Raw genomic sequence first — 20,330 nt, forward strand, 5'->3', positions numbered from 1 at the left:
GAGTTCCCCCTGATAGAGCCAGGTGGATGCTGATTTCCTCTCACGCTCCCAGGATGGAGGCAGTAATCACGATTAGGAAAGTCCCAGGAGAGGCAGCCCGGATGAGTGACGGCTCCCCCTGCTGTCCAGGACATATGGGTGGGAGGGGACCGGTTTACACCCAGCACCCAGGAGATCAGTCAGCTCTCCCAGTGGGTGCCCCGCTGAGAGTCTCCCAGATTTAGTGAGACGGGGAGGTTTTCATGGCAACTGTGAGAGGAAATGCTCAGGCTTCCTTCACAATAGGAAATAGGACGGAGTTTACTTCAGGGGATGGAGCTGAGAAAAACCCACCTACACTCACTACTCATCTCCCGAGGCTGACGTGAATCTTAATCAGGAATTCTTGGTTTGCATTAGAGTGAGAGGCATCAAAAAAATGTTTGTGTACGGATGTTTTTACTGTAATGCACAGTATGATTAGAAACTAGAGGTCCAAGTCGAACATTATGTCAGCAATGCCTTAAAGACTGTGTACTGTGAATGGTAACACTCAGAAACAGTGAGCGACCCCTCAGCTCTACGGAGCATTTTAGCATCTCTCAGCTCATTGTTTGGGCTTAATGTCCAACACATTTACAGTTCTGTTTCACTGTCAACCTCATTTCCAGTTGTAGCAGGCAGCAGTTTAAAATAAAACCGGTCTGCTGTTGAAGCTGATGAACATAGCATAGCATTTAGCAAAGATGTAGTCCCACATAGAACTTAACAGGGAGAAAACATTGAGCTAATTCAGTCAGAAAAATAACTTCAAATTAATACTAATATTGCTCCATGTGTGATGGACGTGCAAAAAAGCAGATCTCGAGTTGTAATAGGTTCATATCGTATTTACAGCTGCTCCACGGCACATACAATATAGAAAAATACCTTGTAAATAATAAATGAGTATCCAAAGTGTATCACCGCTCAATAACTGCATTATTTCTAAAAAGAGAATTAGAATATTTTCTCTTATTAGCAATCAAAAACAACCTTGCTTCATCTTCAGCGCTAAACTTTAACATCAAACTTTCCTAAAGTACATGAAAGAAGTCTGATTAATACTGAGAGTACATTATGGTTCACATGAGATCAGGACGAATTTGTGGAATCCAGCATGTTTGGAGTGAACCTGACCATGACTGTCACAGTGGATGCATAGTCCTGACAGTGAAGCACGCAGGTGGGAGTGTGATGATACGAGGCTGCATGAGTGCTAAAGGTGTGGGAGAGATGACATTTATAGATGGCAGAAGAAATAGTCTCCAGAAGCTAGGAAAGAGGAGGAATATTCCAGTCTAACAATCCAAAGCACACTGCCAAAATCACATTTTCTAAAAGAGAACAAAGTGAAATCTCTGACCTGTACGAGCATAGACTGAACCTAATAGAACACATCTGGGGTGTTTGAAAGAGAAAGACAGAACAACACAGCCCTTCCAGAAATGAGCATTTTCTCTAGAAATCTGGTATCCCCCATGCCGATAAGGATCGACTGTGTTATCAGTGATAAAGGTGAACATATAGTCAGTAAGAAGTATGAAAAAAAAAAAGGAATCTCAGTAATGACAGACTGTTTGTTCCTACTGTGGGTGCTGTGTTTTTATACAGTAAATATAGACTGTTAGTTTTTAATTTTACTTAGCAGCAAATAGCCTATTGTTCAACTTATTAGTAATGCAATTACTGTAGGGGGATACAATTATGAATCACTTAACATTTAGATGATATTGCAAAAGGGTGTACTTACCTCCGTTCTATACTGTATATACACACTGCAGCACCTTTATGTTGTCAGACTTTTTATGGCTAATCACTCTGAAAGTTTTGCTCTATTTTACAGAAAGTTAAAGAAATATCACATCTTTTTGTGCTGCCCTTCTATGCTACAGTACTTTGAGTAGATAGACAGTTATAACCCCGTTGCTACACTGAATGCCGAACACATCAGGACTGCTGGAGGAGCAGCTGTTAATTACTACAGTTCAACTATAATCAATGCAAACGGCTACACCAGGAGACAGCAGCACCTACATGCTGCATATATGCTGACAAACACAAAAATAGGCCAATCTTCTGCTTATATATTTTAAAAGTGTATGCAGCCACAGAAATGAGTCATAGAGTGTCTATATTGTTTGGAAATAAACTACCGGCATCCAGGAAATGACTGCTTTCTATCAAACAGGACTTCTACTGTGGAGTCCTGATCACTCCATCTGCATTTATGTGTCGGTACCAGCAGGTGGATGAAAGCTATTTCTAGCTGAATTTTTTTGTACATTTATCCCCGAAACTGTAAGAGAGGTTTGTATGGTTTCTGACATGATGTTAAGCCTCAGACATATTGAACTGCTTGATGTTTCCTCTCAGTTGTCACCTTTGACAGATGCTACTTTTTGTACTTCTCTTCCTGTGACTTTAAGAGAGGTTTCACTTCCTGTGTTTCTGACATGGGCTGCACGGTGACTCGGTGGTCAACACTGTTGCCTCACAGTTAGAAGATCCCCGGTTCGTGTTCCGACCTTCCTGGGATCTTTCTGCATGGAGTCTCCATGTTCTCCTCTACATGTGTAGCTTTTCTCCAGGTTCTCCAGCTTCCTCCCACAGTCCAGAAACATGCTGAGGGTAACTGATGATTCTAAATTGTCTGTAGGTGTGAATGTGAGTGTGATTGTTTGTCTCTATGTGTATCCCTGTGATAGACTGTTACCTGTCCAGGTGTCCCCTGTCTTCACCCTCAGTCAGCTGGGATAGACTCCAGCCCCCATCACCCTGATGATGTGTACAGATAATGGATGGATGGATGGATGTTTCTGACATGGTGTTGAGGGTGTGGACACTCACTAAGGTACCTTCTACTCTCAGGTTTATTATCCAGTATATTATATTATAATAAATTTAACACCCTGTACAACCAATTATCTCATGACAACTGTGCACCTGGTTAAGACTGAATATATCCGTTTGCGTCATGTTTTCACCCTCTGATAAAGAGTAGTGTTTAAGTGTTGCTCTGTAACAGTTAAAGGCCCAATTTGTACTCTTTGTACTTGCTTAGTAACTTTATTCCTTACGAGCCTCCTATAGCCTGCATATGTCAACTCACCCACATTATATTAACTCTTTAAAAAACTGAAGTTGTACGGCACTGTGTCGGGTCCCGAAATTGAAAATAAAACAGTCCAAAAACAGAAGCTCAGCGTCTTGTTTTGCTACAGCCTTATGGTGCTCTTACAAAGACACACCCTGCAGCATGTCCACTCCACACGCTCAGCATAAGGGTTGAAGTTCTCCGTTTGCTTGACAGCATTTGTTGGGTCTTCACTGTAAAGCAAGGTGAAAATTTGCTTCATGTCCATGAGTAAACACAACTGAAGTTATTTTCGATGAGTGTGACCAGGTGTTAGACAGTAACTCTACCTGCCAATATTCTCTGTATTCTGCTGCAGATTTTCATTCCAGTGATCATCATGGGACCCTAGAACCCCCCAGTGAATACCAAACTAATGAAATCCTTCAGCTGCAGCTCCTTATGGCAGAGTAAGGCAGAATCCATTACAGGCTTTCCAGACTGACACCCCAAACACCGTTGAGTCAAATCCTAATCCCATATTGGTCTAAGCCTTGGTAATATTCTTTTCATATAGCTCCCCTCATATTACTCTCACTGTCATGCCTCAGATATATATCACAGAGTTATTAATAGAGTAGAAGGCATGAAAGATAGCTGCAAAAACTAGACAGCTATACCAACTTATCCAAGCTCCGACAGACGGATTCACTTGACTAATAATGTGTCCAAACAGCCCTCTGATGAAGTGGCTGCTATCAGACACACCATAAACACACTGAATATGATTTTAATGTTAGCAGATGTCAGTGTTTTTATTCAACAGCCAAGCAAATTATTCAGAAACTGCTGAAGGTAAGAAACTTCCAAATGTCAAAAACAACTAAAACAACCGGGTAATCTTTTAAAAACTGGGCAAGTTCTGCTGTTCTTAGGAAAGAAATCATTTTGCCATGTTTCATGCAGTCAGAAAACATAAAATGCGATAAATAAATTGACTAAATATAAATAAATTTATAATATGCTAATCCTGAAACTAATATTGACCTATGGCAGTGAAAACTGGCAGATGAACCTGTAGAACCATGGTTAGATGATCATGGTGGGTCTCCTGGGGTATAAATTTGTCACTGGGCTCATTTTGACTCCTACTATAAATGGAAGCTTCATTATTTACCCTGACACCCAGAAACCAACCAGTACTCCAGTGCCAGAAATGATGCCACATGTCTTCAGGTTGTGCTAGTTGAAAGCAATTTGACAAGCATTGCTTCTTTTAGAAATATGCACCTTAAGGCCTTAAAACTAGATCCAGAAACTGAGCTCCTCTAAGACCAGACTCATGCAGGGTTGGAGTTCCACAATGTTCCTTCACCTGATAAAATTATTTACACACAATTGATGTTAATGCCGGATCAATAAATACTGGATCTGGATGTTAACATGCCATTCAATACGCATTATTGATGCACATAGGTAGGAACCTCCTTTAACCTTCTATTACACTCACTAGGCTTTAATTACTTTATTTAAATGGGCTCCATCGTCTCTACTCATGATTTAGCTCTCACAAACAGGAATAAAGACCTGCATTTGGAGGATGGAGGTGATGGAGGAGCCTTTCACCCACAAGATTTCAGTTTGAGTCCTTTTTGGACCACAATTATAGTTTAATTTTTTGATTTAAATCTTGGCTTAAGCTTTTACTCTTTCTGTCATTCAGAGTTTGACTAAGTTTAGCCACCAAAACTAACTAGGTGTTGGGTTAAAACACAGATTGTTGCTATGCTCATGACATGTTACAAAGTGTATGTGAAGTCTCCATTAGAGATCTTACATGGAGTCATTCATACAACCACAAGACACTGACAATATTATTTATGCTATAGTCTATTTATCAGTGATCCTGGGTGTTAATGTCAGTGGTAATGTCGGCATGTTCAACACTTTATCTTAAGCGTGTCATGAAATGTGGGACCTGCACTGGTCTGGTCCTGATCTCGACTTTGTCTCGACACTTCAAACATTTGGTCTGGTCTCAGTTTCAGTTCACTCCAGTCTTGGTCTCGACTCGTCTCAGGATGGTCTTCATTCCATTCCTAGTTAACTCTGGTAATGTTGGTTTGTTGGTGGTTCAGTCGGCTGATCCACCACTTTGGTCCAAACTAAAATATCTCACAAGCCTGAAGTGGATTCACATGAAATTATGGACAGACATTTATTGTCCCAAGAGTTAATTTTTCCATCTTTGATCTAGTGTCACCTGGAGATTTTCATTTTTAGATGTTTGGTTGTTTTTTGTGCAAATTATCTCAACAACTGCTGCCACGAAATGAAAGATGAACATCAGTGGCCCTGAGAGAATCCATCATCATGGTAATCCTCTGAATTTTAATTGAGAGCCTTCAGCAGGTGTTTACTTACCGCTGAACTCTATTTACTTATACTGAATAAACACAACATCTGGTACAAATAGTTTTCAGAAGATATTTCTTAATGGGGATCTTGTGACCGTTTCCCAACAACCACTATTTGGTTGATTTTTGAAGTTTTGGGTGTAATGCCTCAAATACCGGATAGAATAGAAACATGCTAAACCAAGGAGGTGCACTGTAAAGTTGGTATATTTTCTGAATCCACGGCTGGACACCCTCCAACTTTGTGTCACCTCATGGACTGTCAGCTCCCCAACACATAAAAGCACAGAAAGTAGTCTACTGAAGCTAAGGTGTGAGATCAGTTGGGTTTTTCCTGCATCATTCCTGTTTATACTCTTATAGTTTCACTGTTTAATCTAACATGCTTTTGTTTTCACTTTAAAGTTGTGTTCTTTGCTTTCATATGCTCTCTCCCTTTTTTTTTTTTTTTAAATAAGTAATGACTCCAGGTGTGTCAGTTGTCCATGTAACCAGGCCATAAACATTCCCTCTGCTGGACATCAACATTGTAGTTGTGATGTCAACACCAGCATGGGTCCTAAAATTCCACAATTCCACTTTAATTGATGCTGAGTAAATATGAAGCGTTTGGGACCCTGGATGTGGGCTGTTGAGGCAGTTATTGGAGCAACATGTTTTGTCTGAGAGACGTGTTCTGACTGCACTGAAATGAAGCCAGCAGCACCAAGCCTTTGATTAATGGACAATGCATTTTCATCACAATTTCTAAGGTCCTTACAATTATAAAACTTCTTACTTCAAGTCTACATAAAGCTTTTGTAGATTAAAAAAAAATCTAATTTCACCATTGCCAGTCAGCTTTTGTGATGCAGCACATCTTAGTTAGCATGAAAATGAGTGGATGAAACCTTTTTAATAAGAAAAAGGCGTTTACTCAAGACTTCATCAGGATATGCTCATAATTGCAGAGAGCTATACTGAGTATTTCAGTGTGCCCCAGAGAATAAAGGAAATGGTTATTATTATTTCTGTCATTTGCATATCTGATCTAAGTCATCTCTCTGCATTGTTAGGCTGCTGTAATATATGTAGCTCTCACTGGGAAAGAGTCGAGCGAAATCTTGTGTTTCATCCAGTTCTGGTGTTGAAATTCAGTGTAATGTGCCAAAACTGTAGAGAGTATTCTTAAAGGATAAGTCATCTTCCTTTTACACTTGCATACAGTATGTTGTCCGTCTGTGATCCTGTTGAGTGCATTCCAGAGGCAGCATGTCCAAATTCCCTCATCTACCTCTATACTGACAAACTGTTCTGTGAGCAGATAAATACAGTATATAGGTGGTCAAAAGACAAGCTTTCTGCAGTTTGACGTGAAGCTGAATGTTGGTCCAGAATGGCGACGCTATCTAGAAGGAGGGGAGAGATCCACACTAAAAACCTGAAGTTTACAATCACACAAGCAGAATTTACAAGCTGGAAATGTCCTCTAATTTTTGACAACATCCAGGCTTCAAAGTGACATTCAAATGAACTTGCTAAAATTTTATCTGCACACAGCTGCTGACGACGTTTTTTACAGATGGGACTAGAATAATCTATAAAAAATGCAGTCAATATCCATGTACACACTTTGCAGGATTGCTTGTACTCTGGGGTTATCCAGCACACACTGCAGATATAAACAGCCCTCCCTTAGTGTCTGCTGCTGGGGAACTCAAGGGCATTGTCAGCTTTATCAGGGCCCAGTGATTCATCAGGCTAGTTGGTAAATAAGAGATGCTATCAGGTGCTCCTGGTGGCATTGAGGGCCCATGTCCTAATCAATAACATTCCAATTCTTCACTGATCTCCTCCTCTGATTAGCCCAACTAATCCAATACACAATGTTGCTGTCTATTACTGAGCCAGGACAAAGCCTTCCCGTTAAGACCGCCCTTATCTGTGGTTTTGCGTTTACTGCTGATATAAGGCAGGTCTATGCCAGGGGCTACGGCGAGGACATCCTCAGGCTCTTCTAATTGCTAATCCACTTGGGCCGGCAGATAGCAAAGAGATCTCAGTTGGTCCTGGCGACACCACAGGCAGTTAAGAACGGTGATTGTAGTGAAAGGTAACCACTCGGTGCACTGAGACACAGTAAGCTGAGGTAAAATGGCTTTAAAACTCCCCTAAATGGGAATGGGATACAGAGAAGTGGCATGGATAATGAAGGAGGGTGGGTAAGGGAGGGGTGGATGGGCTGTCAGTCAGCAAAGAGCGCTGATGGCAGCAGGCAGGAGGATGCTGATGAACAAGCCCAGCCTAATTTGAGTTAATGAATATGAAATATGCATCAATTTTCCCTTTCAAAGTGATCCGCACTGAGCATAAGTGATGGAAGAGAAAATGAATAGCATTAACTAGTTGGTGTTTAGGATCTAGAAAGTAATGTTACACACATTAGTCCGTGGAACGCTGGATTATACACACTCTTTCTACTTTATACTAGATGTTTTAGATTTTACTTTATTACTAGATGTGCCTCATCATTTTATTAGATGTGATGCTAGCTTATGTAGACAGATTACTTACACATATGGGTCAATAATTGTGGGACTTTCTGTATCATAGTTGACATTTTTGCTGTTTTCAGGCCTAAAATCAACATGGCCGCCTAAAACCAAACACACACGGCATTTTAGAGAAAGAGTCGTCTAAATATTATATATACATCCATCCATCCATTATCTATACACCGCTTAATCCTCACTAGGGTCGCGGGGGGTGCTGGAGCCTAACCCAGCTGACTCGGGCGAAGGCAGGGGACACCCTAGACAGGTCGCCAGTCTGTCGCAGGGCTACATATATAGACAAACAAGCACTCACACATCCACACCTACGGGCAATTTAGAGTAATCAATTAACCTCAGCATATTTTTGGACTGTGGGAGGAAGCCGGAGTACCCGGAGAAAACCCACGCATGCACAGGGAGAACATGCAAACTCCATGCAGAAAGATCCCGGGAAAGCCGGGACGCGAACCAGGGATCTTCTAGCTGCAAGGCGAAAGTGCTAACCACTACGCCACTGTGCAGCCCCCTATTATATATACAATTGAGAAAAATTGAAATTGAAAGTTATTTCTAAAGATACTGTAGTAAACCTGTTGACTACTTTATATTAAATAACTCAGAAAGCCTTGGAGTCTGGCCAGTCTTTTCTTCAGGAGGAAATGACATCATGTGGAGCAGGTCATGTGATCTGGAATTAACACACTTCCTGGAGAGGTTTTTTGTAACGGGGAACTTAGTGGAAAGTCATTTCTCGGACATAGATTTCCATATAAAATTTGATATATTGCCAAAAAAGAAATATCTGTCATGATTATCTCAACAAAAAGAACACGATCCAAACTCTTTCTGAATCAGCTCATTTTATTATTGTTTAGCTAATTAGAAGGTGGTTGTTATTAAATTGGGACAGTTATTTAGTTGACATTTTAGTGACATCCAGTCATTTTTCATTATTAAGTGATTGTTTCCATAATAAATAATTTTGGAATTTGTAAAGACATGATCATAATGAAAATAAAAAACATTAGTTTTTTTTTTACTTTTAATAAAAATGTATGCAGATATATCCCATGGACTTCAAAAGTCCCTCAGTTATATATTGACCCATATACATTGCTACTGTTGTCTCGACTTTACAGCAGAACAGATGGTCAGAAGCACCAGCACCAGGTTCTGAAGGGCTATATGCAGAAGTCCTGAGAAAGAACAAGCAGCTTCCACCCACACACACAGATAAGTACTCAACAGTACGGCAGTGATAGTCATGGAGAGGAGCACAAAGCCACAAGCAGGTAGTTCTAGTTAACCATGCACATGCGTCAGATATGACGAGGTAGATGTCACAATAGACCCAGCAGCACTGCAGTAATCAGGACAGGGAGGAAGTCTGTTTCAGAGTGTGGTTCTCTGGGATTGGACAGGTCGTGTGCCAACAAACAAGACAGAGCTACGTCTAAACCACAGTCACTCCCCAACTAGTCACAACCATCATAATTGTAAGAGTTTGGCTCGAATGTCAGAACATGTTATCTGTATGCTGCGTTCAGGGCTCACTCTGGGGCAGTAACAGCTTGCCGACTGTGATTTCCAGAACCAGACCTGGATCCTCGATCGAGTTTCTTCGTCACTGCAGAATAAACAGCCTGAAGAGGGAGAAACTATTTGAACACGCGACATAACAGCACCATTGTTAAAATGTAACCTCATTTGGAAAATTTCACGGAGTAAATCTGAGTATTTTGTTACTGAAAGCAGTTTTATAATAATTGATCCTCACTCTGAATGCACGATATAAGGATCTTTAAACCATTATTGTTTTTAATCACTTCCTCAGTGGGATGAGTTACCTGTAGGTAGGACCTTCAGGTTCTTACTGAGGAGCCCCTGGTGGTAGGAGGATGCTATAGCAGAGAAATAAACGGCACTACATTGAACATTTTAACAATGACAAGCTACAGTAAGTACATAGGATGACTACACATTTGGGATGGGAAATGAGTTTTATTTAATTATTTATTAATTTGTTTATCGTAATTACTTTTTTAATATTAAAAATAAAGGGAATTAAAGGTAAGCCCCAGTACGTGGAATATAAAAAGACTCACATGCCGAGTATGAATATTCCACAAATAGGGGTATCATTCTGAACTTCTGAAGTTGTTGGTGACTGAAATCACGCCTCACAGGAAGCTGTAAAGCTGTCTGCTTGGTGTTCACATGTTGAATGTTGCAATAGAAATTGTTCAGAAAAAAACAAGACTTTTGAAGACATTAACTCTGATTCATGTCATTTTATTTGTCAAACAATCAAGACAATGCATGGCAGATGAACTGACATGAATGTGTAGAACATATAGCAGCTCCAGATGTGGCTCTACAGTAGTGTTCTGCTTCCTGTAGTGACCACTGGGTGTCGTGTGGAGTCACATGACCACACACGATCATGTGACTTCCTGTTAAGTGTTTTTTAAAAGTAGACTTCCTGCTGTTCAGTTCATTTACAAATGTTGCCCTGACGAAGACTTGGTGTCGAAACATGTTGGTGGTGTCCATGTAGCTAACAAAGGACTTTTAATTGAGTAAGTACAGAGTGCCTCGGACTTTTCTTGCTTCAGTTCAAGTCACAGTTACTGCTTCAGCAAGTTTTTTCTGTATTTCTATAAGAAAAAAGTGTTTAATTTGTTATTTCTAAAGGTTACATTCTCACACACCCACTGATTCTTGTAGCAGAATTTCAGATTTAACTCTGGCCTTTTGTTAGCAGGGCAGCTCCATGCTGTAGCCTTGAGGCAGAGCAGGCTTCCGGTACAGTCTCACTCTTATCTGTCAAATCCACTGATTAGCTTCCCTCCTGCTGGATGCTGCATGTCGACGTGGAATATGAAGTGAGCTGGCGAATACCACCAACTGAACTTCCCCTTGTACTTTTCCTCAGCACACGCAATGACAAACTATTGAAGTTCCAAATTTCATTTTGCTATTATCAAGCTCACAACAATTTCACAGCACAGCAATCACACTATAATGAACTTCCAGAAGCAATTAAAACCTCTTTCCTGTGGAGGGACCTTCATGAATACTAGAAAGACGGCTTTCTCACAGCCTCTAATCACGCAGCATTCCAGCCGAGGTGTCACATTGGCTTTGTTGTTTGGCAGGAATCCCTTCAGGAGGCCTCCGTCAGGTCCTCTAATCAACATGCTACCACCTGACAAAAACTAATGGGACTTAATTGGTATGGCATGCCACTGCTTCCCTCACACTTCCAATCATAACCTCAACCTGAAACACATCTCACACGTACTGCAGCTGGGCAAGTATTGGCAGTAGAGCTTTTTTAAACAATAGTCACACGTTATTTTAAGGTTTCCAGCTGCTCTGGCCTGAGGGCCCACAGATCGAGGGCCAAACATAGACTTAACACTTGCTTTAACTTCTGAGCATGATAGTGAATGTAAACACAGAGTAACTGGAACATAAACCTGCAACAAGGAAGTGCAGCTCAGGCTGTTGGAGCATGATCACAATCACTGCAACACTCTTCACAACTGAATCTGGTTTATTGAGGCTTTTCGAATACCACTCAGTCTTCACTGCATGGCATTTAATGTGCCTAATAAGAGGAACAACAGGCCAATAAAGCAGTTGCTCTCCTGGTGGATGAACAGAGGGAAAGTCCTGCTTGAAGGCTTCTCCAGTGATTCAGGACAACACTTCTATAAAGCCGAGGGACTCACAAATGACATATTAAAAACAAACGGTCAAAACCAAGCAGCACAGGGTGAGATTTCCTAACGTTTAAGTAATGTCTAGTATCTATCAAGCAAATTAAAGTCTCTGTTTGCTGGAACTCCCACGTCTTTCTAACAACATGTTCCCAGTTTGCAAATCCATCTTTCTGTTCTAAATGTGTAGCCTCCCAGCTCTGGTCTGGACAAAATAAGAACAAAGACAGGTAGTTGTTTCACTTCGGTGACATGGAAATGGTTTAGTTTCATAAAATGTGACCTCGAGCAGACCACCATGCTGTTTACAGGTTGTAAACATGGTTTGAAATAAAGTTGGCAGCAGGACAACCTTGTTCCAGAGCAGCTAGCATTAACTGCTTTATGTTCCAGCTGCCTGCTGCTCGCCAGCATTGCTGTTTTCTGTCAGGGAAGTCACGGTAGCATTTACACAGTGGAAGAGCCTGGATCTATTCAACTGAAAACAAGGTAGAACTGCCTTTTAAATGCTATTTGTGACTGTTACACAGCTTCTCCAGGGGTTTTTCTGTGTACTAATAAGCATAATAATATTTGCTATTCACTTTCCTTTCTGAAATGAAGCAATTCTTTAAAAAAAAAAACAAAACAAAACAAAACAAAAAAAACATGTTTTGAGATTAGGTAGAGAATAAAGAATAGACTGAAATCATGAATCACCTATAAAATTACCACGATGACCAGCTAATGTTCTCTCCACCAAATGATGATAAAACATTATAGCAGAAATTTGTCAGATGTACTAGAGTTTGGAAACCGTTGGCAGAAAACAAGCAGCAAGAAACAATCTTTCTTGTCTAAATGGAATGCTTTGTTGGCCCATCCATCCACCCAAACATCCTCCCTGAGAGTGTTGGTGCTGTCACTACTGCTTTAAAGTGCAAGTTGATTGTTTAAAACATCTGAGGAGAAATGACTGCTGCTGTTTTTCTGTGTCTGTTACCTGTTCAGAATGTATTTAAAGCCCTGAAAACTGTCTCAGGTCTTTCTTAGCTTCTTAACATCCCACATAAAATAAGAATATTTCACAAAAATTAACAAATTTCCATGCACCAATCAGAGTTATCAGCAACTGAATCAATAAGCCTGTTATAACTAAAGGTTGTTTCCTCCCAGGTTTAGCTTAGGTCGTTGTTTATTTAGTGTTAGAAGGAAATGTGTACATTTAGGAAGCAAGTTTTCTGAGGTTAAACAACATGGGTGCACATGGGCAAATCACTGACAGGATGATATTTAGAGTACGACCAAAGTGGACTTTCGACTTGCCAACCTTCTATTTCCATGCCAAATTAAAGTTATTTCACTGTTTCCTTAAAAAATGTAATGAGAGTCTGTGCTTTCCACCCACAGTAATGTGATTCTTTCAGGGTACACTGTGTATGGCCGGGCGACCCACAACATCGACTCCATGACCTCCGAGGAAGCAGCTCGTAAATGAAATATTAATTCCAAAGTGTTATTTAACAACTGAATAATCAAAAGTGCAACAAACTTGCAGTTTTACCACCAACGTTCAATTTAGCTGCAGTTGGGGGGAAGTGCTGGCGTTACACTATTTCAGAATGTGTGATCAGAACGGGGAGCATTGGAACCCATCCTCTCCATTTCTGGGACTGACGACTCATGTGAAACCAGCTGAAATTGTGCTGATGTGATGCAGTATATACCCTCCTCCATCTAGCCCTGCAAGGAGCTTAAAATAAGCACATACTGCACATATTGCTTGACCCAGCTATGATTACTGCAGCTGCTGTGCCTTTGTTGGCTTTTAGGCTTAAACCATCTGAGGCCACACTGATATTCCTCCTGACGGTCGGACTAAGTAGCGGCAGTCGGGACCTGAAGCGTCTCCATGCAGACAGAAATGCCACATAAATGCATCATCTGTTCTGTGTTTTCAGTGAGACAACAAAACCTCCTCAGCAAACAGAGAGTGACAGACTTTGGCCTTCACCGAGGTCCATGTTGCAAATTTTGTTGTATTTTGCTGGTAAATAAAAATGTAATGTCTCACTTTGTCAGGGAAACCCTCCATTAAGAGCAAAACCAATGTCTTAATTCTATTAATAACTTCTCACCAGAGAGCAAAAAACAACAAACAAACAACAGAATCATGATTGTGGGCAAGTATGGCTGAGAAATCAGTAACAGCATGTATTATGGGATGGCTGTTTGTTGTTGGTATGTTTATTATGACGAGCTGTAGACAGACACCGGCCACGTTTACATGAAGTTATTTAATTCGGAATTATTAATTCGGAATTAACTCATTCGGAATTAAAGTTTTGTGCTTCACATTTACATGTAAATATTAATTCCGAATTAAGGTTTACATGGACTGCACGTTTATCCCCTTCCTTAATTCTGCTTTAACGCTTGGGTGTTGGAAAGGATTCTGATTGGACAGGGAGTGGACGTGATGTATCCCTGTTTACCGGAAGAAAAACTCCATTTGCCGCTGCATTTCTTTTCCCCAACAACATGGAGGAACAAATAATAAGCACGCTTTTCGCTTTGCTTTTTATTGTTGTTTTGAAACAGCAACTCGACAATGGTGTACTACTTCTGTTGTGTCACTTGAGAAGGAGAAGAGAGATAGAATACCGGAGAAGGGAGGCAGAAGACCAAGCTGTGTACGTCGCTACGTCATCGCTACATGAGGAGCCAAGCAGAATGACCGGAATTAACTGTATACATGAATAGAATGTACACAGGAATTAGTTTATTTGGATTTAACATCGGAATAAACCAGGTAGTTTATTCAGAATTAAGTTTATTCGGAATTAACTTTTTAATTCGGAATTAAGTCTTTACAAGGAGATTTTAAAGCGGAATTAACTTTAATTCCGAATTAAAGAGGAATTAAAGGTCTCGTAAACGTGGCCATTATGAAACAACAGCGAGTTATTCAGCTGAGAAACAGGTATGAAAATGCACGAAGAAATCTGTAAAGATTTCTTTTTCTTTTGCAGAAGTTTTCTGTCATCGGACCACGATCGTTTTGGTGTGGGACAATTCTAACAATTCTAAAGAAGTAACTCAGACCAGAGTAATGAGTGAGGACACGCCTGAAGGCTGGTTGTAAGAATCGATGGTAATTTTTGATGTAAATTAAACCTGCTTTTTCCAGCTATGCTTCATCACACAGACAAGCGGCTAGAACCGTTGGAAAAATGCGGTTTCATTTGACACTTTGCTGCAATAAACACTTCAAAAACAATTCAACCAAGAAGAAGGGATGTGATTTTTGGACGGGTCTGACGACCTCTAAGGTTTAATTAATCTGTTTTTTTTTACAGGCCTTGCTGGAAACTGAAATGCTCATTGTGGAGTTTCAGAATTCCACTTTCCATGTGTGCATCCACATTTTGTTGTTTGTTGTTTTGGAGTAGACAGCTGATGCAACTTCCTGCCAGGGGTTTCACTCTGTCTCACTGATCTACAGGTAGTGACCATGAAACACAGCGATGTGCCGATAAAGAGAGCAGAGAAGCACACTTCAGGCTTTTAAACACGTTCGCCGAAGGTCTTTCTTTAAAAAAAAAAAAAAAAATGTAAAAATCCCCAAATCATTCAATAGCAGCTCCACGAGTGTGGGGCCCAAATGAATAAGCTGGGGTTCTATGGATTAGAGACACTTATTTTGAAAGACAACAGTTCTTCTTATGCCCCCCAGACCATGGTGAGGTTTGAAACACTCCAGCTAAAACTGACATTTTTACTTCCACTTAATCAAGACTGTGAATTAAAGACTAAATACCAGTTACAACAACAAACCAATGATGTTATTGAGGTCGTTCTAAAAGTTCTAAACCGCTTATCTACCACATTGATGCAACAGAAATGAAGCAAAATAACGCTGAATCCTGTTTAATCACACTCTTCACAGCAACCTTCCAAAAATGACTGTCTTTTACATTTTAATTCCTGGATTTGCAGATGTTTGATGCTGAAGGAAAACATCCTGCCGTTTGTCACACCTAAATGATAGACACCATGTGTTGTTTACAACAGCAGCTTTAATTCCTGGTTGACAGAAGTGCTCAGACTGAATGTGTTGTATTGTATAAAAGGCACACTGGCTTTAGCTAAGTTTCTGTTTCCCAACAGACAGACTTGCATATAACCCAAAGGTTACTCATGCTGGTGGAAAAACTGGAAACTCACCAGTGTTGAGATCTTTGTACTCCTGGGAAAAGTGCTCGTTCTGGTGCACCCATTCCCCGTTGCATTTGAAGAAGATCTGTAAGGCGGGTGCAGCTCGACAGCGCAGCTTGATCGGGTTGCTTTTGACGATGTAGGCGTCCTCGGGCTCCTGGATGAAGTGTGGCAGGGTGCCCTGCACCGAGGGCAGGGCGTCCGGCTGAGCATCGCCTGTGGCACCTGCAAGACAACAGTTAGCATCTGAGTCATTCCGTCACCATCACATCTTAGAAGAACAACACTGAAATGAACAGTAAGTGGTGCAGCAGAAACAAAAACAAAGATGTTTTCAGTTGGAATGCACAATTTAGCATCGGAGTGCATTTTGTTTCACTAACAACAGTATAACACCAACTGCTTGAATGTTTCAGAAGATTGCTCAGTGGACAGTGTTTTCAATTCCCCATTCATCAAAAGCTAACATACTGCAGAAAGGAAAAGTGTACACAGAGCACAACTCATCCATTTGAGCAAAGCTGTTCTCCTCAGAGCAATTTGCAGATGAATGAAATCAGAGCGGAACAAGTGGAGTGGAATTAGGAGAGGACCGATTACCCAAACTGTGGCTGTGGAGTCTGAATACATCTTATCTTAGCCACAGGGCCTGGATTTTGGTTGACACAAAAACAGCCTTTGTGTCAGCAGCAACGTGTCAGCATCTTTAACGGCAGGTTACCTCCTTTTTTCCCTTTCAGTTTGGCGAGTGCCCGGCCCAGTTCACGGCTACTGTTCGTTGTGGCAGCTCATCGATTTAAGTGCAGTTTTGGAAACAGGGATCTTTAAGATTGCGGGAGCGTGACTTGGTCTATTTTTTCGGTCTGAAGCTAGGTCTCGGCCTCACATGGTGTCCTGTCCTCGTCTCCTGTGGGCAAAGCACAGAGTGCTCTGTGGACTGCAACAATAAGGAACAGGATGTTTGTGCTCCTGCCATCCCCGGGATCCTTCTCAGAATTACACCTCAATCCCATCAAGGCAGCTCCAGCTAAGCTATTCAGTGCCGTAAAAGCCCATGAAAGCTATTATACCCCCACCATCAAATCCAATTCTGTCCCTTGAAATCGAATCAGCCCTCTCCCCACCTCTCTCAATCAATGTTGTCCTTGTTAAATGGGTAAATGAATGGATGCAGGTGTAAAGAGAGGCAACACATAAAACAAACAGGCAGGGAGGTAAATGAATGGAAATAATATGCGGACATTAGCAGCTATAGAACAGGTGGATGCCTCCATCACTGCTACCACATGAACCGCCTTCAACCACTCAAACTACCATCGTAACCTGCTTCCTTTGTGTTCACAGTCCTCTGATAGGCAGCATGGTGAGTTACACAACACACTGATGTAATGTAATGTATTAGTTCAGAGCACTCAGATTCGGCGCTGTAATCACAGGAAGTGACATGAAAAGCAGTAATGCATGTGAATACACTATTCAGACAGAAACAGATCTGCTGCACAACCACAGGATTTCATTTATAATACCAGCAAAGCAATAGAAACAACAGTAGCAGTCCTGGGTGATAAAATCGTCAGTCAGACACTCAACAGCGTGTCTGAGCATAAGATATAACATTAATAAATATATTAATGTAAAATTTTACAAATAATAATAATAAAATGAATAGCTAGAAAAGCACTCAGAGAGCAGTCCTCCTCCAAGGCTGCTCATTCCTTGTATCATTTCTGATGGATAAGTCCTGATAAGTCCTCAGTGGTGGATTTGTAGTAGGATCACAATCATGTGATCGTCAGCAGGCAGCTGATGTAGTGCTCACTTGTTGTCATGGTTACAGTGATGCCGTACTGCTATCTGGCAATGATACAGAAATCTTTAACAAATCCATGGATCCAGACTATAAGCTGCATCACTGCCAAAATCTAATCACTTGGTCCTTGTGTCATTTCTGACCTTCTCTGAAAATTTCATCCAAATCCGTTAGTCTGTTTTTGAGTAATGTTGCTAACAGACAGACAGATGGGCAAACCAACGCCAATCATCACATAACTCCGCTGAGGCGCCACCTCCTTGGCGGAGTAATAATATTTACGTAAATAAATAAGTTACAATCTAAAATAGAAAAAAGAAAAATGACGTTTATCAAAGGGTTCCACACTGAGACCTTTAAGGAATAATGAGCTGAGACTGCAGATTATAGATATTACAGATACAGAGCGTTTATTATTATTATGATCCCTCCTTTAACCTGCTCTGGACATATCCTTCTATATATGGCAGTGCTGAAACACTGTGCAGTGTTAAAGTGAACTTCAGGGCTTCGGTCCATATGTTGCTCTGCTGCTCCAGATCTTGTTTTTAAAAGAGACTGGATTTCACCACCAGAAGCCGTTCTATGAAGTAAATCCAATCTTTGGTGTGAGAGGTGATGATTGTCTTTATTGGGAGTGATTTTCTGAAGACTGAACACCATCTGTAGCTGGGGAAATAGACATGGATAAGCTGCTCTTACAGGAGGATTTTAATGTCAGATGATGTTTGTGGAAGTTTAAAAAAAAAATTGCAAAGTTTTACATCTGAATTTACAGCGTGCCAATGATGAGCTGTCCTCATACTCTTTAGTCATGTATTCATTCACAGCCCAGTGATGGAAAGTAACTGAATGCCTTTGGTCATGTATTTCTAAGTACTTTTTCTCTCATTTTTCTGCACAAACACTTCAAAGCAGCTCTACTCCTTCTGTTTTATACACCGCTTTCAGTTAAATAAGAAAAATCACGCAGACTTCAAACTCTGTTAAAGCTTCTGACTATTTATTCCACATTAACCCTATAAACTCTGGGTAATTTGGGGATTATTACACTTCTTTTACTGTGAGGCTTTAATCATTATAAAGACAAGCCTTATATTCTGGTACTTATTTTTCAGAACAGTCCAGGTCTTCACCAACACCTGCAGTTTGAAATCAGGATTCACATGAAGGGAAACATATTAGGATTTATTTTTCTATTTAAATGGCATCTTTTCATAGTTGTATTGGAGAGACTGTATGGATAATAACATGTATGGACATTAACACGTCTCAGCAGTGATGAGCTCATGGGTAATGGAACAGGACTAATGGGAGACGGACAAAGTTCTGTGTGTAGCTTTGATTGAATTTGATGTAAATTCAAAATGATTTTATTTTGCTGACACGTTGTCTTACTGACAACAAGCTGGCATTGTTGGAAATGTCAAGTGGTGCAGTTTAATTAGATGTGTGCTCCACCTCCCTTCCAGAGGAGAACGGCTGTGAATGCGGGTAGAAAGTAAGACTTGAAGGCGTTCTCAGACTTCACAGTGATTGGTAATGAGAGGGTGGCCGGTCCGTTCTGTTGATGTTGGAGTTCGTGGTGGTTCAGCTTGTTCAACTTTCTGCCGCAGCTGTGTAACCATGGCAACCAGAGCGGCTCCAGCAGCACGAGGGATGCTGTAGGTGTTTCACAGGTAGTGGACCGTCTAAACGACACCCGTCAGCAGCAGAGAACTCACAGCTCAACGAGGAGAAACACATCAGTTCAGACTCAATTATCAGCTCTGAGATAATGAAGGATGTGATGCTAATTGGTAGAACTTGCTGTGGCCTGTTTTGAGCTCCATCCTCACTGTGTGGCTGTGATGAGACTGTGCTGCTGGTTAGCGGTTAGCGGTTAGCAGCAGTCAGTGGTGGAATCCTGCTGCTGTGGACGGTAAAGAGAGATCTGAAACCTCTTTCTATCTGAGTCATGAGGGGAAAACAGTTCTGTATACAAATGGATTAATAGGCTAAGGCAGATGTGTCCAACATGCGGCCCCCGGGCCAAAAGCGGCCCTCCAGAGGGTCCAATCCGGCCCTCAAAGTGTAAAAATTCCAGAGAAGACATTAACTGCAGATTGTAAATTAGTAAAATTATAAATTTAAAATACTTTCTAGACCATGACAAGTTGTTTTGATCATAAAGTAAAATACTAGATTGTTCAATGTTCTTGTGTCATTTTGTGTCTAATTTTCGTCGTCTTGTTTTGCTGTATTCATTGTTTTGTGTGTCGTTTTTGTCATTTTCTTTCATGGTTTTGTCATTTTTTTTCTTGTTTGTATATTTTTTGTTTTGTTTTTTGTTTTGTTTCATGTCATTGGTTTCATTTGTTGTCATGTTGTTTCTCGCTTTTGTAGGTTCGCTTTTGCAATATTTTTTCTTGTTTTTGTTGTTTTTTGTCGTTTTGTTTCTCATTTTTGTTGATTTGTTTCTTGTTTTTGTTGTTTTGTGTTCCCTTTTTGTCTCGCTTGTGTTTTTTGTCTCATTTTGTCATGTTGTGTTTTGCTTTATTTTTTGTTTTGTGT

General features: G+C 40.7%; 1 protein-coding gene across 3 annotated transcripts in view; it reads right to left on the minus strand.

Annotated features, from left to right (window-relative positions):
• The window catches only part of unc5db (unc-5 netrin receptor Db), a 249,586-nt gene that overhangs the window by 129,253 nt on the left and 100,003 nt on the right, over window positions 1–20,330 (minus strand). For all 3 annotated transcript variants that reach the window (XM_055011601.1, XM_055011602.1, XM_055011600.1), the window contains one exon: window positions 15,977–16,192. In XM_055011601.1, the coding sequence (XP_054867576.1) occupies window positions 15,977–16,192 (216 nt within the window). The remainder of the gene's footprint in view (window positions 1–15,976; window positions 16,193–20,330) is intronic.

The sequence above is a fragment of the Amphiprion ocellaris genome, chromosome 6 (genome assembly GCF_022539595.1).
Source record: "Amphiprion ocellaris isolate individual 3 ecotype Okinawa chromosome 6, ASM2253959v1, whole genome shotgun sequence".
NCBI classification, from domain to species: domain Eukaryota; kingdom Metazoa; phylum Chordata; class Actinopteri; family Pomacentridae; genus Amphiprion; species Amphiprion ocellaris.